This window comes from Heloderma suspectum, chromosome 4, assembly GCF_057233095.1.
Source record: "Heloderma suspectum isolate Gila_16-S chromosome 4, 16-S_ref, whole genome shotgun sequence".
Classification (NCBI taxonomy): Eukaryota; Metazoa; Chordata; class Lepidosauria; order Squamata; family Helodermatidae; genus Heloderma; species Heloderma suspectum.
This window is the reverse complement of record NC_139461.1, coordinates 296616059-296641704: the sequence shown is the minus strand read 5'-3', so window position 1 is coordinate 296641704 and position 25646 is coordinate 296616059. Positions and strand designations below refer to the sequence as shown.

At 41.9% G+C, this 25646-nt stretch overlaps 1 protein-coding gene across 4 annotated transcripts in view; it reads right to left on the bottom strand.

Annotated features, from left to right (window-relative positions):
- Window positions 1-25646, bottom strand: part of GNAS (GNAS complex locus) — a 304178-nt gene that overhangs the window by 94536 nt on the left and 183996 nt on the right. For all 4 annotated transcript variants that reach the window (XM_084854281.1, XM_084854282.1, XM_084854284.1 and 1 more), the window contains exons 3-4: window positions 10278-10332; window positions 10070-10189 (exon numbers count right to left, since the gene is read on the bottom strand). In XM_084854281.1, coding sequence (XP_084710407.1) covers window positions 10070-10189; window positions 10278-10332 — 175 coding nt within the window. The remainder of the gene's footprint in view (window positions 1-10069; window positions 10190-10277; window positions 10333-25646) is intronic.

Below are 25646 nucleotides of genomic sequence, written 5' to 3'. Positions count from 1 at the left end.
TCCGTCATGCCCCCTCTTTAATGAGCTTCCGTCATGCATTAAAAACGTTGTTGTTCAGGCAGGCATTTGGGGTGGGTTAGGGTATTTTAGAAAATGTTTTTATTGTAGAATTTTATTGTTTTAAACTGTTTTTATTGTATGTTGTACATCGCTCAGAGCGGCTGGGTGACCAGCCAGATGGGCGATTAATAAATTTAATAATAAATAAAATAAATCTACCAGCTAAAGGAAGAGCAGCTGCAGAAAGAGCACTTCCCACCTTACTGCCAGAAAGAGCACTCTGCTCTAACTGCCCATTGCTCCAGGACTGCAGAAGCAAGTGGAAAGAACATCTTGGCTCCATCTTTTGGCCAAAGGAACAAGAGCCACCAACAGCTCTTCAATGCAACACCAGCAAGGTAAGATCAGCTCGGGCCCAGCATCAGTGGTCAGCACGCAGGCATTCGGCAAGGGCCTGAGCCCTCCAAAGGGCCCATCAGCCACCACTCTACCTACTGTCCTCTTCCCTCCCCTTCCCTTGTTGAAGCAGGTGCCAGAAGCAGCAAAGAAGCTGATCTCACCAGCAAGTGCTGCTGCACCCACCATTTTAATCCCCCTCCCAATGCATCTGGGGTACCAAGTATTTCAGACCATAAACCGTGCTTGGGAAATAGTGAACAGCTTGAATAGTATAATCCTCTACGAGTCTAGTGGGTTCTGGGTAGCACTGAGCTGGAACTGAATTTAAGACAGAATTCTTCTCCCCTCCTCACCCCACCCGCTGCACTCCATTGGCACTTCATTTTAGACAATGTTGGCTTTTTAAAAACAACATTCTGATATGCACTCAGAATTCATATGCATACTACAGCTAAGGAACAGTGGAATACAACAGCCATCTGTAGGAATTATTGTACTACAAAGTTATTTATCAGGGAGCTCATTAATGTTTCATACTTTTGTTTCACAATTAAATTTTGAACACTGACAGCACCATAGCGTTTCAAAGATACACACGTTCACAGGACCAGCCTCCCAAGGAATTTTCATAACTATTTATCTGCCACGAATTCTGAAAGTATTCTTCTGAATTGATTTTTCTTCTCAACCACATGAAAGTATTTGACAAATGTGATTCAAGTTTAAAATATGCCAGCATTTCCTTATTGAGTGATAGGGACCAACACATTAAAAACAAAAAGCTGAGTTTCTAAATACTAAAAAGCATGTACACATACAGAATTCCCCTAACACCTTGATACTGGTGATGAGATATTACTGCAAAAAAAAAAATGTAACGCACAGTAAACCTACCAATACCAAAGATGATCTTCCCATATCATCGTAAAAGTTCAGACATTATTCAATAATTGAAAATAATATTTTGGTTCATCTGCTATCTTTATTAGTCTGGTGTTTCATTTCTGTTCAGACTCTGCTTTAAACCTTTATCTTTAAAGTGTGATGACCCTTGAGAGTGAAAACCTACAGTTTATGCAGAAAACCGAAGCCATGATAATTTATTGATTATTTCATACGATGGGAGGATTTTTCAGACCTAACATCCATTAAATCCATTAAGTCTTGCCTAAAGGAAGTGGTGGTAAGACAACCCCCCCCCTTTTAAACCCTCCCTGAATCCCACTTTGTTGGGTAACTTCTTGCCAGTCTCCAATATTCCATTCTTGGGCAAGGTGCTGGAGCATGTGGTGGCTTCTCAGCTCCAGGGATTTCTGGATGAGAGATTATCTAGATCCATTTCAATCTGGCGTCAGGCCTCGGTATAGGACACAGACTATTTTGGTCACCTTGATGGATGATCTATGCCAGGAACTGTCCCTGTTAGTTCTGCTGTATCTTTCAGCGTCTTCCAATACTATCAACCACAGTATACCTTCTGGGGCGTCTGTCTGAGATGGGACTGGGAGGCTACATGGTGGCTCCAGTTCTTCTTGGAGGGGCAACCTGAGAAGGTGGTGCTGGGGAATTCCTGATTTACACTGTGGCCTGTGGTATCCCTCAAGTTTCCACCTTATCCCCCATACTATTTAACATATACCTGAAACCACTGGGATAGATTGTCTGGAATTCTGGGGTTCAGTGCCATCAGTATGCTGATGACACCCAACTCTATTTCTCCTTTCCATCTAAATCCAAGGAAGCTGCTCTGGTTATAAATTGGTGTCTGTTGTCAGTAATGGACTGGATGAGGGCAAACAAATTAAACCTTAATCCAGACAAGACAGAGGTGTTCCTGGTTAGGCAAAAGGCAGATCAGGGAATAGGGATTCAACCTGCGCTAGATGAGATTACACTCCCCCTGAAGACTCAGGCTTGCAGTTTGGATGTACTCTTGGACTCAGCCCTCAACCTGGATGCCCAGGTCTCAGCAGTGGCCAGGAGTGTATTTGCACAGTTTAGGCTAGTGCGCCAACTGCGCCTGTTCCTAGAGATGTCTGATCTGGCCACAGTCACACATGCCTTAGTTACATTCCATTTGGACTACTGTGACCCACTCTATGTGGGACTGCCTTCAAAAACAGTTAAGAACTGTTCAGCTGGTCCAGAATGCTGCGGCCAGAGCATGGACCAGGGCTGGTTACAGGGAGCATGCAACTCCCTTGTTACAGCAGCTTCACTGGCTACCGGTCTGTTTCTGGGCAGAATTCAAAGTGACCTATAAAGCCCTATAGGGCTTGGGACCAGGCTCACCTTCTCCCATATGAGCCTACCCTGTCCTTAAGGTCGTCTGGAGAGGCCCTTCTTTCGAGACTGCCACCATCAGAGGCATGTTTGATGATGATGCGAGAGAGGACCTTTGTGGTGGCCGCTCCCAGGCTGTGGAACTCCCTCCCAAAGGAGGCTAGGTCCTCTCCCTCTCTGCTGTCCTTCACCCGGCAAGCAAAGACCACTTTATTCAAGAAGGCCTGTAAGTGGGTCTGTTGGCCTGGATGCTGTTTTGATTGTTGTTTTTCTTGTATTTTAATGTATTTTATTGTTTTAATCTATTTTAAACTGTTTTTGTAAGCCGCCGTGAGTGCCATTTTTTGGTAGAAAGGCAGGGTATAAATCAAATAAATCCTTTACCCTTGCTTTGCCTGATTTCATCAGAAACGTGTGTGTTATGACATGAACTTATGCCATCCTCTTACTTTGCATGAACTATCAAATCATCTTCAACAATGTAGCAACCTTCACTTACTGCTGCTCCAAACTGAGAGTTCAGACTTTTGTGCAGTCCACCAGTTTATGTGAGGATTAGAATCCAGAGAATGTCAAAGTGCTTTGCTAGCACTTAAACAGCAAATTGCTTAAGACAGAACCTGATTCTCCCCTCTGCTAAATGTATCAGTACTCTAATCAAAGATGTTCATTATCTCACCATGCACACAGACTGGCTAATAGCCTTAATATCACTCACTGCTGGCATGGGGCACATCCTCCTCCCCCATGCGCACATAAGCCTTTTTGCCCTTTTTCCAAGGAGATAAAGAGTGAACATTAGCCTCCTGTTGCATATCAGTGATCGTGAGGACTTTTTAAGCTAAAAGGTGCAATATAAATATCTTAAATTAGGGGTGGGCAATCTGTTTGGGGTATCATCGTCCCGTGCAGAACCTTCAGGGGCTTGCATAAGTGGCAAAGGCTGCTGTTCAGTGGGACCAGGACACAAACACCCAGTCAGTATCAAGACTACTATGGTGGCAAGGTCACAGCAATCTGGCCTGTAGGAATCGCTGTGGGGATGAGGTTAAAATCTCTCCCCCCCACACAGCAAGCCTGATCAGGCTTCAACCTCACCCACACTGCCAGCGATCATGATGCAGGCAAGATCACTGTCTCCACACTGCTATTAGCAGACGGGAAACAGTGATCTCGATCAGGATCACAGGCTGGGGGTGGGCTTTAACCTGTCCCCTGCAAACCAGCTGATCAGCTGCACTGTGGGGAGTAATGGGGGTTCCTTGGGGCTCCACAGAGAGTGGTCGAGGGCCACAAGTTGCCCATATGCCTTAAATAAACCAACTGTTAGTCTTCAAAGGAAACTAAGTGTGAAGCTACTCCCTCCCCAACACTGATTCACCAATATTTGATCTCCTTTCTTAGTATCATTCTTTAAACAGTGCACATTCCCTTCTTCAACACATTTTTTTTTATTAACGGGGAGTGGGAGGAGATTTTTACAGCTGAAGCAGTGTGGCTGCTGCGGAGGACAGCACAGTACTATGGGACAAATCTGTATTATTATTTAGAAGGAGGGGCGGGGATGTCTTTACCGCCCTTCATGGCCATCAATCCGACCATCCTGGTTCTACAATATCCAGGCCCCTTTTAAAATGTGTTTGTATAATAAAGATTTCCAATTTACTTACTGACAAGTTTTTCACACTCACCCCACCCCATTGGTTACAAGTAGTATACAAAATACACTTAAACAGGAAGCAATGATTACAAAAAGGGGATGTTACTGTCATCTATTAAGCATCTAAATTCCTTATTGTTACTTGGCAAGATACAGCTAATACAAAACCCAAAGCGTTCGACTTCAGGAAGTTTAGTAATCCATTACCAAATGTACTCAATCTTTAACCACCCTGCATCCCCAGACAAACACCATCCTCTCAATAGAAGGTCATGCTGAACACTACACTGTGTTGGGTACAAATATGTTCAAACTCACTATTTTGTGTTCTGCTATGTGGTATAAACCACATCCTTACTTAAACCCTAGTAGCACAGTGTACATATGCATTTATTTGGCTTTCTTTTTCTGTATCTCTCAATTAAGAACTAAATCATTTTGAGATAACATTATAACCACAGTATAAAATTGAGAAGCACAAGGAATGTGCCCTTGAGTCTCTAGTGACAACTATGATTATTCTTTAAAGCGTCAACCCTCACATCCAAGTTCATTTTAAGGTACTATCTACACTGGAAGCCTTTTTTTTTTTTTTTTTTTTTGCTTCTGAGTCATTGTTTTGTGCCACTAGTTGTCTTAAACAGAACTGCGACTCATTATTCACAAAGCAACGAATATCACGCTGCAGCCTATATTTTTATCGTGTGATTCTGTGCCACGTGGCAATGTCCTGAGCGGGAGCTGCATGAGAAGTTGGTGGTTGTTTAGAGGTCACATGGACCATTTCTGGGAACACTTTTTTCTTTCAAGTAAATGCATATGCACCAATGCACTTGCACAGTTATTTTGTGGGTGGTTTCACTTCAGACCCTTTACCATGGGGGCAGGGGGGGCAGAGAGACAGACATGGGAACCTAACTCTTCTCCTCTGATCTTCTCCTTTCTCAATGGAGGTGGACACCAAAGCACAATGCTTGCTGTAAATGGAGACATTGTCCAGGTTCGGACAATCACGGGGATAAAAGAAGCCACCATGGCTTCTCCTTGCATGTGCCACACGTGCCCAAAATTTGCATAATTATGTGTGCTACAGCATGGGTTGCCGTGTTGTCTGAATCCAGCACGCAGCATGGCGGGGTTAGCTTTGTATCCATCCTACAACCCACAACTTGCAGTAGGAGCTGCAGGGTGGGTACGAAGCCACCCCAGCCGTGCTGTGTTCTGGGTTCGGATGACGCAGTGACCCACACTGCAGCAAGGGTAATTATGCAAATGAGGGTCGCACACGTGGGAGCAGGGAGAGAAGCTTCTTTTACCCCCATGATTGTCCGAATATCTCCCATGTGTGTGTGTTCACATATCTCAGTCTCTTGAGCTGAATTGGGCTGCTTTTACCCATACTGAAATCCCCAAAAGACTGTGTATCACAGAAAAAGCATCCAGGAAACCCTTGGGCACTGTGCCCAAGCCCCAATCCCACTGGTCTGGGGAACTGATGGAAGAACAGCATGTTCTTTGCATGTGATGGCAACTGCTCCTTATAGAAATGTGGCTGGTTGTCCTGTTTTGCTGTGGCTGCTGCAGCTTCTTTTTTCTGTCTCTCAGCCCCCTCTTGGAGTTTCAGGCCTATTTTGCCTTTTCAGGCAGCTTGCTCTCTTTCGCTGCAGCTTAGGAGCAGCATGGGCTATTCCTGGCTTTTAACCTTGAGAAAAACACCTCTAACTCCTTTCTCCCGAAGTCTACTTTATGCTCCTCTCTCCCCCCAAAAGAATTCTCTAACCTGCCCCTACAAACCAACAGGAAAGCCAGTGGCCCCCTCTCCTGCGCTACCTCAATTGTTATGTCTCAAGCACACCTCATCCCTTCCCTTGGCAGCCTAGACAGCCACTTATACTGGTGCATTGCAAACTATGCAGACAAGCGGATCGTACAGTTTCTCTCCAACTGTTCACTGCGTTCAGGAAGAAGAAATCTATATTAACTAAGGTTTACAAAGTCTCAATTTTTCTCTGAGGATTGCTCATTCCAATTAATGTGCCCAGGGAGTTAAGAGCATAGGGATATTCTGAGGTATGAAGTTACATACCCATAATTAATACACAAATTCATTTTCTCCCACACCAGAGGGATACATCCAACATGTAAATGAGCTCAGGTGAGACTACTGTTTGTATGCTCCAAAGAGACACATATAAGAGTGCAGCCTGATGCTATGAACATGCTATAGCTCGAGCAGCAGAAACAACTCACAACCATAGCAGCAATACTACAGAAATGACATCAGCCTCATCAGTCCTGACATTTTGTTCTCTACCCAAACCCCACGCTTGCTGTCAAGCAACCACATGTAGCAAACAGTTTTGCTTCACAATCAGAGGGACTGGAGGGTGGGAGGATGGAACCCAGCAGGTTCCCCCTGATCTGGACTTGGGTCACTGGGGCAGCAGCAAGATATTTCTGCAGCATGAGGGGTTGTCGTGACCATACTTTGCTGCCTACCAGCTGAAAACACACACACAAAAAACGGTTCTGATTCACAACCAGCAGGTGTCCATAATGCTGCAGGAGGGGAAGGAGCACCATTCCAGCAAGATGCTGCCTGACAGTTGATATTCCTGGGATACTGCCATAGTGTGTGTCAGTGCACGCGCGTGCATGTGTGCGTGCGTGTGAGTGAGAGAGAGCGTGTGCGTGTGGGGGGGGAGGGGGGGATGGACAGACACCACACTACATTCTAACATGGAAACAGATCGTGCCAAATGGACCTACTCATTAATCCACAAGTAGTGAAAGATTATTAACCATGACTTCCTGTGAAGCTCTTGCCTAGTTAGAAGTTTCTGTCTCCAGTCCCTACCAGCTATTCAGTGATGGCAAGGCCATCAGAGGTTTCTTGTAAGCAAGCTAGATGATACAAATTTATGGGCCTGAAATGGCCCACAGGTTGCCAAGTTGCCAACCACTCAACGGTTTTGCAATTAAGAAGTGTAAGAATATTCCCGCCAAGCATTTAATCTGGTTGTTCCCATTAACAACATTTAGAAACAATCCTAGAGCTAAATTAATTGATTCCAGAAACCATGGAACTGAAGTGAAGAGAGCTATTCAAAAAATTCTCCACAGAAATCAACTTCAACAAAACGACATTTCCCAACTAAAACCATCAGAAAATGCTTTTCATAAAATAGTAGTAGGCAAGAAGCTGAGCGCATGGCTCAAGACTCAGAATATTGGTCCATCTGACACAACACCTTTCATGCATTTATAGAACATAGAACAGGCATTAATAGTAACTGAAGTTTAATTTTAATACTGAATGAGATTCTCAAGCTAAAGATTCCTGGGGTATGCTACAAGGGATGAATATCAAAGGCTGCTCAAAGATAATGCCACAGCCCATATCTTTTACCTTTCTCTTTTTTTGTTATTTTTTTGGATTCATAGCAAATCAACCATCCAGCCATATAAAATCCGTATCTTAACTTCAAGGTATGTAATAACACTCAGGATTAAAAGCCCGATTAATGGGTAATGAACAGTACCAATAATTAAGATTAGGGGTATGCTGTTAACCAACACCTGTCTAGAAAGCCCTCATCATCAGTTCTGGAAGCGTTGCTGAGTGCAGATGGCTTGCACATGTGCTGGCGCACACACACACAATCAGACCTTCTGCAAGCGTCTTATTAAACATTACCCTCTACGAAAGACAGGAGTAAACAGCTCACACATAGCAGTTCCTGAGCAACTTGCTGCCAACATGCAACTCCTTAAGCTCTTTTGTGCTAATGCGACCATGTAAATCCTGAAAATAAGAGGTTCCTTTAAAATGTCTCCAATTTCTAGTACTGGTATAGAAAAGCTGGGGTTATGTGTTTGTTCCAATGTATTCTGCAGTGCTGAAGAAGCTGCTACCTTTAGAAAAAGTCTGAGGTTTTGCCATTTAGCGTACATGATAGTTCTGTTTTTAAAAAAATGATTATAAAGGTAATACATGTCAACTCCGCTTCTGATGAACTATGCTCATTGCAGTGAACAGGTTTTCTGAATTGTTCATTATAAGATGATGGCAAAATTTTGCTTGTAGCCTTACTTGGAAGGATTTGTGATGGAGATCAAAATGATAGTTTCTGTTTACTGTGAACTATTCAGGCTGTCAGGAGCGCCCTAGCTGCCTCTTACAGTCTACTCCAATAGCCAACTCAAGACACAGACAAAAGGATTCTTTTCAAGGCTTTAATCCTTTTGTCATCTTAATGACTCTTTCAGATGCTAATCACCAGCGACTAAGCAAGGAACAGCATTGGGGAAAGATAGCAGAGTAGCCTATGCTCCAGGTTAGGCAGTTGGTCCCTGTTTGAAGGAGAATCATGGGAAGACTCTGAACTTATGGGCTAGGGAGAGATCCTCCCTCTTTCCCTTGGGTCCTCTGGACGCGACTGTTGTTTGCGCACCAAACGAGAGGAGTGCCTCCTTTCGGCGCCCTCCATCTGTTGTCGCTCCCTGCGTCGGCGTCGAGCATCCAGCAAGCCCCCCTCCAGCACTCTCTCGCTGCCAGGGTCACTATCTATCCCAGGAATGCTGGCAGGAAGGATCTCTGCCAGCTGCTGAGCCTGTGAGAGATGAGCGAGCTCCTTTCCCACGGATTGCTGCTCCTCCTCAGAATCAGAACTGCTCTGGGGTTCTATCGGCTCAGTTTCCACCCTGACACAGATTATATTATTATGGCCTGTTTGCCACAAAAGGCAACAACAAAAATGCAGCTGGCCGCAGATAGAATGGAATCAGAATGCATTCCTTAGACAGAAGGCAAGCAGAGATAGGCACCAATCATGCAGGTTTTTTACATCTTAGTCTTGTATTGTGTCAAGCGGATTGTTCAAGTCTTCTTTGTCTCTCATCTTCTCCGCAAGGAGTTTGAGACAAGAGTTTTAGGAAGCTGAACTCCGATACATAAATAAATATGCATAGACACATGCACACACATTTAACTCTGTGAGGCAGCAACCCATACATAATGTTCCAAGCTATTTGCAATGCAACAAGATGACAGAAGAGTGTGTTGAAGTTAGATCAGGGTTCACATCCCAGCTATGTGACGGTAAACACACAAGTCCCTACCTCTCAGTCTGAAACATGAGATTTAGTTGTCTGCTTCTCAATGATAACAGCATATGAAAAATACGCTTTGCAAAGCACTCTGCATAAAAAGCTATGACAAATTATTATTATTAAAAATAAATAGCAGCATCTGTCATTTTGTGTCAGTAACCATGTTTTCAAAGCTAAGAGGCATACACAGATTGAATTGGGGAGTGCTGGCTGACTGCATTTGTTGTATATTTCTGACATTGTCCATCCGCTTTAAATGCACCCCTGTATTACTGTATTGCTTTAACTCCGCTGGAGGTCATTCTCAAATGCACCTCACCTGGAGAAGAGGTGCATTTTTGCACTGTCCAACACTACAGTGCCTATGGGCTGCAGATGGCTTGTGAAAAGAAATACAAGTAAGAAGGGAAAATAGCTCATGCCCTGTCTCCACATCTGTATATCTATACTTGGTTACCAAATCAAGCCATGGATATTTGGAAACATAACAGAAATTTCTGTACTGGAAAAATCATTAAATTGCATCCCATTCTTACAAAAATTCAGTAGTGATAAGTGATGAAAAACTAAATATCAATCCAACTTAAGAATTTAACAATAAGAATTTATACTTACCGGTGGGAAGTCAAAATCTATCTGGCTTGCTAAATTTAATATATAATCGATTCGAAACTGATTATCTGGATTGGCTAGCTCAACTGGAGGTGCCAGATTTCCCATTGCTGTCACTATTGTCTGTAGAAAAAGAGATTTAAAAGATATTAACAGACGGTGATGAGTTAAAAGATTAGTTCAAAGCAACCAGGATAGGATGTAGACTCACCTCTATAGCTTCTTTAATATTGTTTTTAATATCCTGAATTTTCATTTTTTTCTCCCTGTAACCAAGAAAATAACAAATTAAAATTTTAGACTATGAAGAGGTAGTTATGAAGAGGAAAACAAAGATCAAAAGAACTTCTATCAAGAGAAAGAATCTTCAATAAATCAGCTAGCTAGCCATGTGCTAGCCACTACACCCCCCCCCCCCAAAGACAGCTTATCTAATCCGGGGGATGGGGGGGACGGGATGGAATTGATTGTTATTTCCAACCCATGTTGCTCTTGACAAAATATATCATCAACAGCTTAACAAAGTTGCATAGCCTTAGATGGACAAAATCACTTGACTTCTTTGGGTAACAAACTCAAGGGACAATATGTTCCCAACCCCAACCCCTTAATAACCTCTCCCTAGTTATCCAATTGACAAAATTACAAATTATCACAAATGTTTGAGTACTTTCAGTTTCATTTTTTGAAAAATGAATAACAGAATAATTCATTTCCACCTACTTCCCCCAAACACCACCAGCAGGCAGTGTATGGAGCAATTATCACTGATTCTTAGTCATACAGATGAAAGCTCAAACTTAAAAAACAGAATGGGGGTGGGGTGGGGGAAGAATAAAATCCTTTTCTTAATTAGCTTGTTGAGGTCACTGATAGCCATACCAAAAAAAAAAAAAAATTACGCTCTAAAAAGCTACATAAAATTACTGTCTGCACTAAAATACTTCAGTCACCTCTGACTCGGTTCACACAACATGACAATCCCCCCCTGGGCAGCCAGCCATGGTGGGTTGTCCAAACCCGACATCTTTTCTGCAGGGTGGCTTAATTTTTGGAAAGAAGCCGCCCTGAGAACCCATGGCTTGTTGTAGGGTTGTTCATACCATGGTGGGTTGTTGTGTCCAAATCCAGGAGAGCGATTCTATCATGGGCTGCCGGGATTGGCTACAGAGCTGCTCGGCAAGAGTGGCAAAAAAGCCCATGCTGCTCTTTGTGAACTTGCCAGTGCTGCCTCCCAGCCCTCCCTTGATGCCCAAATGGCACCTTGGTGGGACCATCACTTCTAAGCCACCTTTTTCCCCGGTGAATTTTACATCCCAAAACCCAGACTGCCAAGAATGTACTTTTCTTCCATATTATGATATGGTGACATGTTGGGCAACTGAGCATAACTTGGAGCATCCCAATTATATCAGTAAAAGATACACTGGATCAATAATTTTTATAAGAAATGAAATAAAGAACTATGCAGAGAATCTTACAGAGAGGATTAAAAACATTTTTCCCAAGGCTTCAATATTTTCAGACATTTTACATCTCTAGACATCCTATAAAACTCTGATTACATAGTTTTTAGACATCATTTGAGGGGAAGTAAGGGGTTGGCAACAATATATAAAAACCTTGTCTTAAATTCTAAAAGAAAATATTTCATAAACCAAACCCGTTCAATTTTCCCAATTTTTCAGAAAAAAACAAAAACAGTCCTTGGAAAATAACAGTTCTGTCCCCCCTGAATTTTCCCATTTTTTTCTGGGCCTTCACATCTCTACTGGGGAGTATGCAAATGAATTTGTAATCGCTATTTTTCTCCATTCTTTCGCAAGTGCACAGTGTGCACTTTGCCCGTGGGATGTGTTGTCTTGGCTTGCCAATTTCCTTGCACGTTTCAACTGTCAAAGGGATCCCCTAAGTGGAGTGGATAACATACAAGGAAACTGAGAACACAAGGATGAATATAAGCTAATTTGCACACAGTTGCGAAGGAAATAATGGTTAGAGAAAGGAGGGACCCAGTAGTGCAATTCAGAAGCACCAAAAATGGGGGGGGGAAGGTGAATGGAGTAAGTGGATAAAAAAGGGAGGGGGACAATATCTACCCCTTTGCAATGTAATCCTCTTGCTTTAAAATGCTGAACTGACACTTCTCAATGTCCTCCTCCTTTTCAACACTTCCCTGAGTCTCCAGCTAGTCCAGAAAGGGGAGTTATTAACTCCCCCCTCACTTTCCAAGGCTCCTTTTCGGTGCAGTTACTGCTGTGGTTACAACACTTTAGCGAATGTGCGCAAATCTCCAGCAGTTAAAAAAAAAAAGGTAACCCTGAGAAGGTGGCTGCTTGGAACGAAATGAATGGGTCCCATCGGGGGGTAGGTGTAAGTACTGTTGTTGCGGGTGCCCCATTTGCTACGTTCAGACATCCTCTAGGGCTTTCTTTAACTGTTGGGAATATCTGTACTAACTTACAGGCTGGAAGTAAATGGAAGGAAAATGTATTTTATTTATTTATTTCATTTCTATACCGCCCAATAGCCGAAGCTCTCTGGGCGGTTCACAAAAATTTGCAAATTTTTCGCTAATTCGAAGGTGGCGAAGGGGCTTGCATAACTCAGTGAAGCCATAAGCTATGCCGTGCAGGGCCACCCAAGACGGACAGGTCATGGCAGAGAGTTCTGACAAAATGTGGTCCACTGGAGAAGGAAATGGCAACCCACTCCAGTATTCTTGCCAAGAAAACCCCATGGAACGTATCACAAGGCTAAAAGATATGATGCCGGAAGATGAGCCCCTCAGGTTGGAAGGTGTCCAATATACTACTGGGGAAGAGCAGAAAGAGTGAAGCGGCTGGGCCAAAGCCGAAAGCTGTGGATGTGTCTGGTGGTGAAAAGAAAGTCCAATGCTGTAAAGAACAATATTGTTTAGGAACCTGGAATGTAAGATCAATGAATCAAGGTAAGCTGGAGATGGTCAAACATGAGATGGCAAGATTGAACATCGACATTTTGGGAATCAGCAAACTAAAATGAACAGGCATGGGCGAATTTAATTCAGGTGACCATCATATCTACTACTGTGGGCAAGAATCCCTTAGAAGAAATGGAGTAGCACTCATAGTCAACACAAGGGTGGGAAAAGCAGTACTGGGGTACAATCTCAAAAACGATAGAATGATCTCAGTACAAATCCAAGGCAAACCATTCAACATCACAGTAATTCAAGTCTATGTCCCAACCACTGAGGCCGAAGAAGCTGAGGTTGATCAGTTCTATGAAGACCTACAACACCTTCTAGAACTAACACACAAAAAAAGATGTCCTCTTCATCATAGGGGATTGGAATGCTAAAGTAGGAAGTCAAGACATAACCGGGATAACAGGCAAGCATGGCCTTGGTGTAGAAAATGAAGCAGGACAAAGGCTAACAGAGTTTTGCCAAGAGAACACGATGATCATAGCAAACACTCTTTTCCAACAGCACAAGAGGTGACTCTACACATGGACATCACCAGATGGTCAATATCGAAACCAGATTGATTATATACTTTGCAACCAAAGATGGAGAAGCTCCATACAGTCAGTAAAAACAAGACCTGGAGCTGACTGTGGCTCAGATCATGAGCTGCTTCTTGCAAAATTTCGGCTGAAATTGAAGAACGCAGGGAAAACCACTAAACCACTCAGGTATGACCTAAATCATATCCCTTATGAATATACAGTGCAGGTGACGAATAGATTTAAGGGATTAGACCTGATAGAGTGCCTGAGAAACTATGGACGGAGGTCCGTAACATTGTTCAGGAGGCAGCAACGAAATCCATCCCAAAGAAAAAGAAATGCAAGAAAGCAAAGGGGCTGTCTGAGGAGGCTTTACAAGTAGCTGAGGAAAGAAGGGAAGCGAAAAGCAATGGAGAAAGGGGAAGATATATCCAACTGAAGGCAGAGTTCCAGAGAACAGCAAGGAGAGACAAGAAGGCCTTCTTAAATCAATGATGCAAAGAAATTGAGGAAAACAATAGAATGGGAAAGACTAGAGATCTCTTCAAGAAAATCGGGGATCTCAAGGGAACGTTTTGTACAAAGACGGCCATGATAAAGGACAAAGATGGCAGGAACCTAACAGAAGCAGATGAGATCAAGAAGAGGTGGAAAGAATACACAGAAGAACTATACAGGAAAGATCTGAATGTCCCTGATAGCCATGATAGTGCGGTCACTGAACTTGAGCCGGACATCCTAGAGAGTGAAGTCAAGTGGGCCTTAGGAAGCATTAGTAACAACAAAGCTAGCAGAGATGACAGTCTTCCAGCTGAACTATTTAAAATCCTAAAAGATGATGCTGTTAAAGTGCTGCACTCAATATGCCAACACATTTGGAACACTCAACAGTGGCCACAAGACTGGAAAAGGTCAGTTTACATTCCAATTCCAAAGAAGGGCAACGCCAAAGAGTGTTCAAACTACCGCACAATTGTGCTCATTTCACATGCCAGCAAAGTTATGCTCAAAATCCTACAAGCTAGGCTTCAGAAGCATGTGAACCGAGAACTACCGGAAGTACAAGCTGGGTTTTGAAGAGGCAGAGGAACTAGAGATAAAATCGCCAACATTCGCTGGATCATGGAGAAAGCAAGAGAATTCCAGAAAAACGTCTATTTCTGCTTCATTGACTACGCTAAAGCCTTTGATTGTGTGGATCACAACAAACTGTGGCAAATTCTGAAAGAGATGGGAGTACCAGACCACCTTACCTATCTCCTGAGAAACCTGTATGAGGGTCAAGAAGCAACAGTAAGAACTGGACATGGGAGTACGACAAGGCTGTATGTTGTCGCCCTGCTTATTTAATTTATATGCAGAGTACATCATGAGAAACGCCGGGTTGGATGAATCACAGGTCGGAATTAAGATTGCCGGGAGAATTATCAACAACCTCAGATATGCAGACGATACCGCCCTAATGGCAGAAAGCGAAGAGGATCTAAAGAGCCTCTTGTTGAGGGTGAAAGTGGAGAGTGCAAAAGCTGGTTTGAAACTCAACATTAAAAAACATTAAAAAAACCCCTAAGATCATGGCATCTGGCCCCATCACTTTCTGGCATATAAAAGGGCAAGAAATGGAAGCACCGCAGATGGTGACTGTAGCCATGAAATTAAAAGACGCTTGCTCCTTGGGAGGAAAGCTATGGCAAACCTAGACAGCATAGTAAGAAGCAGAGACATCACCTTGCCAACAAAGGTCCATATAATCAAAGCTATGGTTTTCCCAGTAGTAATGTATGGCTGTGAGAGCTGAACTATAAGGAAGGCTGAGTGCAGGAGAATTGATGCTTTCGAACTGTGGTGCTGGAGAAGACTCTTACGAGTCCCCTGGACTGCAAGGAGGTCAAATCAGTCCATCCTAAAGGAAATCAACCCTGAGTGCTCATTGGAAGGACAGCTACTGAAGCTGAAGCTCAAATATTTTGGCCACCTAATGTGAAGAGAAAACTCACTAGAAAATACCCTGATGCTGGGAAAGATTGAAGGCAAAAGGAGAAGGGGACGGCAGAGGATGAGATGGCTAGATAGCATCACCGATGCAATGAATATGAACTTGAGCACGCTCCGGGAGAGAGTGGAGGACAGGAAGGCCTGGCGTGCTATGGTCCATGGGGTCACAAGGAGTCGGGCACGACTTAACGACTGAACAACAACAACAACAACAACAAGCCTTGTCTTGTCAATTTCCTTGTATGTTACCTACTCCTTTTCTATGCTCCCAATGACAGCTACAACATACAAGGACACTGATAAGGCAAGACTACATATATTGGACAGGCGAAAGTGTGCTCTTGTGCACTTGTGTAAGAATGGGGAAAAAATAATTTTAAAAATTATGAACACATTCCCATGCTCCCAAAGCACCAAAGGAAAAAAGAAGTGGCGAATGAAAATGGGTAGTGATCAGAGCAGGGAGAAGGTTGGGGCAAGGATACAAGACAGGTTCTGCTGTAACGGCACCTGGGATTGGTGCTGGAGGTGGCTGGAAGACTGATGGGGAAGAACAAGCCACAGCAAGGCTGATCTTCCATGGCTTATTCACAGGGTGGTTTAGTGTGACGTGTGAACCTGCCCACTGTCTGAGAGAAAATGAAAATGTGTTCTGCTCCAGGAACTACCTACAGGGTTGCTTGCTTTACCGGGTGGGAATGCTTCTCTCCAATTCTTCATTTTCAAAAAGTGAAACCAAACTATATTCTAAAACCAGCAATCAGGATACCAGTTGAAGAGAAGTGGTCTCATACACTCTTAACTATCTATTTAGTCCTTGTTTTCTGATACTTATCCCTAGTAAATTACTATTTTGGCTTTTGGGGTAGATTTTGGAAAGGCCTTTAAAATTCTTTTTAATTTGTGCACACATTAAGTCTGAGGTTTCAGCTCTGTCCACTGAGTTTGTAGATTTTATTTTATTTACAATATTTATAAACTGCTCCATATCTAGAACAGATTTCGGAGGGGTGAACACAAGAAATAAAACAGTAAAGGAATAAAAAGTTTGAAACACCATGATGAAATTATACTTGTTTAAAAACACAATACCAATAAAAACCATAACTGGTCAATTAAACAATGCCTCCTGGAACAGTGCTGTTTTCTGGAGGTGCCAGAAAAACACAGTGTTGGTATCTGCCTGACCTCCAGGGGCAGGGAATTCCAAAGAAAGGGGGCCATCACACTGAAGGTTCTTCTCCTGGTGGACTCCAATCGGGCCATAGGTTCATGTGGAACCACCAGGAGCAAACACTTTGCGGTTAAATCTCAGTGATGGATGAATCCAGCTTGACTCCGTAGTATGTTCACAGAAATAGAGCACAATCCAGCATTTTACAGTTTGAAGATAGCGAGGTTTATTTTGAACTTTTACGAAAACATACTATAGGCCACAATATTGCTTTATAGGACAACCCTTATTTTTCTAATACAGCACACTTTTGCTTTGAAGTCCTATGATCAGACCCCAGATTGCGGCTGTTAATACTACTTTCCCTACAGCCCTCACATAACTGCCTATCAAAAGTCTAAATGTTGTCCATTTGTATCTATTCTAGCAAGTTCCTTTGTGAGATGGACATTCTTAAGTTTAAATGTTAAGGTCAATATAGTTACCTGCTTGCTTCAGAAGCTGGTGCACAGCAGGCTACTGAAGAATAAATTAAGAAAAGCCCTCTGCAATATATGATGGATGTGTGTGTGTACGCAGGTATTTGTGTGAGAATTAGGTTGTTACAAGTACTGAAAGGTGTCCTGTCCCTATTTTTATCTGTGAACTGTTAGGAGAGTGAAAACTGCTTCAACCAAACTGCTTCAGTCAAACACACATATACACTGCAGGGAAACGTTTAAGGAACAAAAGCTCAAGCAAGACAAAAGTAACTGGCATTCACACTTATGGCGGAAGTGTGAGACCACTTTCTGGTCTGGATAAAAGAAAAGTCCATCGGCAGCTTCCACAGTCTCAATAGCGTAAACATCTGAAGCTAAGGAACCTGCACTGACACATGCCCAGAATAAGATATGGTGAAATCCGAAATACCTAAAGCCAGATTTGGTTGCAATCCTAGTCTGTGTAGTATCTAGGCCAAAACCTGACTGACTGATCCTAAGTCTCCAGCTGCTGCAATACCATGGAATGGTTGCAAAGATTCTAACTGTGGCAGAGGAAGGGCCAGTCCCACAGCACTGACAATATGGGGAAGGAAGCAGATAGCTAGTGTGGCATAAAGAGGGCCACTACATAGTGATGTAACTACACTCAACTCATATATAGACTACAAATAATGAACCAAGTTATCTGCTTAGGCTTGCACCAAAATTTGGAACAAAACGTATTTACATTCTGGAGACATCAGAGATAGAGGAGAAAAGACTAGCCTCTAAAAAACAACAACACAGAAAGCAACTCCTTCAGAATCAGGCTCACCATTTTTCAGCTAATTTGGGGCACCTTATTATGGAAGTGATTTGATTTATGTGCACCCAGACTCTGCACTAAACAGTACATGTAGCCTTCAACAAACCTGCTCACCAACAGGTCATAGGTCAGGAAAACTTTGAACTTGATGAGCAAGAATGTTCAGGGAGAAACGTTGCCGTATAACAGCTAAATTAGGAATTTCCGAAAATCCTAGAGCAGATTTTTGGGAGAGAGTTATTCTCTAGTTCTGAATGGCATCTACAAGGGTTTCTTCCCTTTCCCCTCCCTTTGTGACTGAGAGAGGGCACCGGGGGGTGGGGCTCACCATTTTAATTTTCCCTCCAGTGCTGCTCAGTTCATTTCTGTCCCTCTCCATTTTTGCTCCCCTATCCCAGCACTATTATGCTACTAGAATTTAAAGAAAATGAAGAGCCTTTGAAACCGTAGCTCCATCCCTCAACCCTGAGAATATATTCCTTCCAAATACCTCCCAGTCAACAGCAGCATTCAGTGGAAAATCATGGGTTATTTCATCTATGATTTGTGGTGACGTATGCTGTGCATGGGTTACTTCCAGTTTTCGAAAACAACCTACAAACACTCGTTCATAGGTTGTTAGCCTGACTTTTGAACCTCGACGTTTTGGGTTGTTCATGGGTTAAACTTAACAAGCCATGGGTTAACTTGGGCTATTAAACTCACAAAAAACCTGAAGTGTCTGGGTTTGGATGTCACATTAACAGCCTACAAACGGGGGCATAAAACTGGGAGTAATGCACATCCCCACAAATCATGGGTTAAATACCCATGATTTGCTGCCAAATGTTGCTATGACATGCAAACAGTCCCAATGTCATGGGCTAAGACTACTATTCAACAAAGTTTCCCTATACCTCCCTAAAGACCTCAATATCGATAGCAGCTGCCCATTCAATAAACCTAAGACTGCAATCCTATGCCAACTTACTCCCAGATAAGTCCCGCTGAACTCAATATGACTTACTTCTCAGTAGACATTGTGTTGCCAATTACTCTTTGCCTCCACTACCCTTGTCCCATAGTATTATTATTTTATTATGGTCTACAACTATGTCCAGGATCTCTTATTTCATAGCCACTTCTGCTTAAACAAAATGTCCTTGTTTGTGGGGTCTGGAGGGGAATCTGGCCTGAAGGAAAACCAATTGAGATTTTATTTAGTTGGGAATGACTCTCTCACCTATTAGGAATGGTAAGCATCCATATTTAATTTAAGAACCTTTAAACAATCACAATCTCTTATTTGAGGAGTGACATTTTATTCTCATTTGTAAATAATTTCCATTAATAAATACCTTAATTTTTGTTCCTTTTCAAGGGTTGTCTCTAGTGGTGGTGTCAATCCCATACTTATGCCATAGGAACCAAGCTACTGAGTTTCTTTTAGATAGAGAGGGTTTATTCTAGTGGCGAAGATTTTATAGTGGAGACCGAATTCCCTAGCAGTGATGTCTAATTAGGAACTTTATTAAAAACTGTGGCAGTGACTTCCGTAGACCCAAGCCTCAAAGTTAATTCTTTAAAAAAAAGAAACATTGGTGGGATTATTCAAATAGTATTCCATCGCATCTGGTGGCAGTAGTGGGATAATCTAGTGTTTCTTTCACATCTGTGTTTTAGAAAAGCACTACATTAACTGACTGTTACAGCATGTAAGCACAGCAAGCACAGAAACACAGGACTCTAGAGAACAAAACACAAACTTTCAAGAATGTACATTTTCTTCCATATTATATGGTGACTCTACTCACATGTCGGGAAACGGAGCATGAATTGAAGCATCCCTAAATGTCTATCAGTAAAAGATACATTAGATCAATAATTTTAATAAGGAAAGGAAGGAGTAACTATTTTTTTAATGTTACAGAGAGAATTTAAAAAGCATTTCTCCCCCATGGCTTCATTATTTCCAGAAATTTTACATCTCTAGTCTTTCTATAAAGGTTTTCTTACATTTTCTTTCAGAAATATCTGGGGGAAGTAAAAGCCGAGTAAGAATATATAAATATCTTGTCTTAAATATTTTATCATTCTAAAAGAAAGTATTTCATAATCCAAAGCTGTTCAATTTTTCAGAAAAAAACAAAGCCAGCTCTAGGGAAAAAACTGGAAAAATCCATTTCTTTCCCAAAATTTTCTATTTTTGCCCTAGGGCTTCACATCTCTAGTCAACGGTGCACTGGATGTGAAGCCTGCACGTTGCATAGCTCAGGGAAGCATCCCCAAAACAGCACTGTGCTTTTGCAAGTCCCATTTATTACTATTAATGCTTGTATTAGTACTGTTGGGTATACAATGATTTTTACCCTTAAGAGTAATGTTTTACGAATGGGCTGAGAAGATTTAGTCAAAATGACTGTATAAGCTTAGGTTCAAGAACTATAGCTTAACTGGTTTGTGGTTCAAAGCTTACAAATATACAGCTGCAGAACACATCGCTATACACCCTCACTATTATGAACAGAGTGAACTCTCAGGGGGAGAGTCTAGAGACAGACTGTAGGGAATATAGGGCAGGAAGCAGTCCTTAAGATATGAATGGTTCAAATTAAGGCATGCATACCACAAAAACCAATAGCAATAGGGAGCCAGTGTAGATTCTTAAGCACAGAGTCATGTGCTGCCAGCTGTCACCTAGCCCTGTTAGGACTTTTTTTTGTCCAGGGATATGTAAACGAGGTCATTTCTTACTCTGTATTTATGTACTGGTACGTCATGGCTTCTCTACATAGCATTTAAAATATTGCAAGCCATCCCAAGTATGTATGTGTTTGTATATAAACAAACACACACACTTTTACATGTATGCATGTTGTGCATTGTTACTTCCGGATATTTATCTAATTAAGTGCTTTTAGTGGAGTTCGATGTTAATGAGAAGACAATTACTTGATGATGTATTTTAAAGTGGTGCAAAATTCAAGAAATTGACAAACTCCCCAATATTCATCATTGTCTTTGTCTTTACTAGAGGAGCACTTAAGTCCCTATTTCTGTTTGTGTTACCATGGCCCTATCGCACGCTCAGTAAACAAAGAGTCTTATTACAGCAATGAACATATAATCCGAATTTGTGTTTTGTAATGTTTACGAAATGTACATTTGCCATGACAATTGTGTTTCCTACAGAGTGACATACATCAAGAGTTTGACTAATAACTTACTTTCAATGCACTTTAGTAACAGTTCAAGGACTCACAAAATACAATAAATGCATTGCTTTATAGAACTGCTAAGCATTAAAATGATTTTAGCCTGTTGACTTCAGCAATGTGCAACAAGAAAATGCTATTTCTAAAGTTATTACTGCTCAAAAATTGCCAGATAAATTTGAAACATTTTATCTTAATGATGCTTTCCTAAGTCAGAAATATCAGCATTCCCTTACTGCATTATTTTATATGAAATGTTTTAAGGGTGTGTAGTACGCACACCATTTCAGCTGTTAGCCCTCTGCGGAAGAGCACTTGCTGCATTTTGGTCAGACGTACAATGTTCTCCTAGGATCAAGTTCAAGGGAAGCCTGTTCTTCTGGTATGAAGCCAAAGGGGCTGTACACAGTTCTGAATTGCTGGGCTTTGCGACCATCAGGAAGTCATCTTCCCCCACCCATAACGTTTTTCAAATTTAAAAAAACTGAGCTGGTTTCATTAAATATATACTGAACATTTGATCAGATAAACATGCAATGTGCTTTAAAACAACAACAAAGCAGACAATCAACTGAAGCATGGGGGGAGAGGGCAAACAGGCAATCACCTTTTGATCTGGAACATGTACATGTATTGTGGAGTAACCGGGGAGGGAGGAGTGGGGAGAACAGGACTCATCCTACATAAAAAAACTAAAACCTACTCCTGTTTGTAGGTACATTTGTACACACCCTTAAGACTTGATTCATTTTCTTTTAACACTAGGCAAAAGGGCAAGAAATTCAAGATAAGGGTCACATTTATTCAGTTTCTATTCTTATCCCAAGATTTCTTACAAAAAAATAAATACCAACTAATGTTCCTTTAGTTCAAATTCTAAGGTGCACCCATACGAAAAAAAAAATGCGAAAGCCTACTTTATATCATGCTTCAACCAATCAAGCTCTCAAATAAGCTCTTAAATCCAATTGTGGCCGTGCAATTTATCACAAAAGTGATCACTCTTGTTTTGACTGTTTTGAAGAGCTAAAGAAACCTTCATCAGTCTGTCAGGAAGGTCACCAAAGCCGGTTGGAGACACCAAAGAGAAAAAACAAGTTACAGTTCCAAATGGCTTTTTAAAAGAAGTCGCATTTAAGCTGTGTCAGAGATCGTGACATTAAAACTTCCCTGATATTCAAGAGCTGGAATCAAGATAATTACATGTTTGCCTTAAGAGCTTTTTCTCATGACACATATCAAAAACCTCCAGTACCTGTATCTGAATAGTTTTTACATATAATCATAGGATTATATGTTGTGTCCTTTAGTACACATCATGCGCCTTTCATAAGATTTTTCTAGTATTTTCCCTTAACACCCAAATGAGATTATGAGCAGATGAATCCTTGCTTCTGCATCTGATAAGGAAACAAACCAGGAGGCAAACTGCACTCAGATCCCATTGGCTGTCATACTGCAAGAGTGCATACTTAAATGGCTGTCCACACCTGATCATTGCTCCATTTAAAATACATACAGCTACCTAAGACATAATGATTATGGGGTTCATCATAAAATACATGGGAAATGGGCAGTGTGCTTACTTCTTTTGTAACCTGTTGAGAGCCCCTTAATTCCAAAATTCTCTAAACACCATTTTACAGAGCTTAGAGAGCAACCCCATGGCCCCTAGACATTGTCTGAGGGACCGTGGAATATGGTGGATTTCCCCTCCCCAGATGACAGACAAAGCTATGACCTTGGGATGTGGAGAATCCCCACTCGGATTCCCCACCCCTCCCAGCCTCTGTGGAAAGCTCCATGGCAGCTTCCTTACCTGAGGTCGCTCTTGTGACCTTGGAAGAAGGGAGGGAGGGAGGAAAGCAGGTTTGCCAGTGGGCAGGGAGGTGCTATAGATCTGCTGGATTCACAAGCCTCTCTGTTTTCACCCCCACCCACAGGAGGATAAACAATCTAGAAGGGCTCAGAGGCTTGACCAGTTCAAAATAGTACAAAGGAGAAATTAGAGATGAAAACACCTCCACTGTTCCCCCTGCCCTGTTTGGCTCTTGCTGGAATCACTTAAGATAGACAGAGGGTCCCGAGATAGGAGACCTCCATCTGTCAAGCATCAATTCTGTAGGAATGTGCTCTTTGTTGCTGTTCAGTCGTTAAGTCGTGTCCGACTCTTCGTGACCCCATGGACCATAGCACGCCAGGCCTTCCTGTCCTGCGCTCTCTCTCGGAGGGTGCTCAAGTTCATATTCATTGCATCGGTGATGCTATCTAGCCATCTCAGCCTCTGCCGTCCCCTTCTCCTTTTGCCTTCAATCTTTCCCAGCATCAGGGTCTTTTCCAGGGAGTTTTCTCTTCGCATTAGGTGGCCAAAATATTTGAGCTTCAGCTTCAGTATCTGTCTTTCCAATGAGCAGTCAGGGCTGATTTCCTTTAGGATGTACAATGTGCCAAGTGCTTTAAAAATTCCTATTTAACTCATCTTCATAAATACCCTGGAAGGGACAAGCTCCTGGATTACAGGTCATAAGATCACATATGCCCTCTCCCAACTTCTGACCAACTTCTCAACCATAGTTAATGCTATCTCAGAGTTCCCAACTTAACCAGAGTTTGAAATGGGGTGGATTAAAAAAAAGTGGGTTTTAAGATTTTAAATCAGATTTTTAAAACTTTGTCAGATGTTTTTTAAAAATTATAAATACTATTTTTCTCACGAATAGCTAGTTTAATATTAAATAATCTGGATATGGTATTTAATATTCAACTAACAAATAATTAACAGCTCTAGTTTTCCCAGTAACTAGCAGACCTTACTTGCAGAAATGCTATATCAATCATTTCATCTTTGTTTGCTACTTTGTTTTTGTAAGAGGTGAGTCAAGGCAGAATGAAGCAGAAAGGAGCAACACTAGAAAGAAGAAAACAAAATTGCCCAGTGTGCAGGTTCCTATGTTTCTACACTAAACTGTACAAACTGTCATGGATGCTGATGTTAGGAATACCCTACATGGGAATATATTAAAGAATTCCTTCTATAGGTAAAAAACAAAATCATGCAGAATGGATACAATCACACAAAGAGATGCAAGGCCTGGTTTTAAGAAAAAAACCCTGCTAAATACTTCTCTTAGGATGCGACCCTATGCATATTTAGAGAAAACTACAATTTCCAGCATGCCCCAGCCATTCATAAATTGTTGCTGGAATTCTATGCATAGGATTGCACCCTTAGGCACCAATCCTATATGCACTTACCTGGGTGTAAACTACACTGAACTCAGTGGGACTTCTGAATACATGTATAGGACTACACTGTTAGCTGTAAATTAATATTGTTAATTTGCACCATTGTTTATATGAATAAGCATCAATGGGAAACTTGATTTAAATCACTTGGCCCTTTCTTTTTGCTGCTCTAAAATGCCTTAATTTAAATCAATCCACCAAAGTTTAAAGCCAGGGTTTTAAGCATGTTTGCAAAGACTAACATCTGTAGCAGACCAACAGGTTCACGCTGAAGTCAAGTCTTAATGGGACTCTTACATCCAAAACTATTTCCTGAATCACATTGGCCCTACACAGAAAGCCTCCTGCATCAAAATAACGATAATCCTATCAACAGGTATGAATTGCCGATATTGTTATTATTTGATTTTCAATTAATCTTTGCAGACATGTGCAGAAGCTGACAGTTCACGTCCTATCAATATATGTCACTCGATACAGAGAGGAATAAATCCTAGAATGTTCAGGCAGTGACCCTGTTTGGCTGTAACGGCAGCTTTTGACAGCAATTCGTAACCCATCCAATTCATAACCCATCAAATTGCAGGGATCCACACTGTGTGTGAGCAGCTTTCAGTTTCCAGCAGTTTCCGTGACATCCAAACCCAGGCACTTGGGGTTGTTCATGGATTAAACAACCCCAAGTGCTTGAGTTTGGACATCAGGGAACCAACCTATGAATGCCACATTTGTAGTTTCTTTCTGGAAACCGGAAGGAGCTTGCACACACATCTACGCAATTTGTGGGTAAATTAACCTAGGTAAATTACCCAATTCGTGGGTAAATTGCCACCCAAAGCCGCCATTACGTCTGAACAAGTCCAGTGTCTGCTAAAATCACAGTAGTTAAATATACACTTCTAGTTCCCAGTCACCATACCTTTTCAGCATTTTATTTTTCTTTCCCATCACACAAGCTGCTCACCTCAAAGCATTCCAAGTTCTACTATAACTCACATTTTTCAAGTAGAATAAAATGGGCAAAGAAAATGTGGGCGTAAGAACATAAACATAAGAAGAGCCATGCTGGATCAGACCAAGTGTCATGATCCTCCACCCCCCACCCCTGAAATCAACACACTCCAGGATACCAGACTTCAGGGTCACTACTTTATTAGTTAACAACTAGCTGCATCATAAATGCAAATTC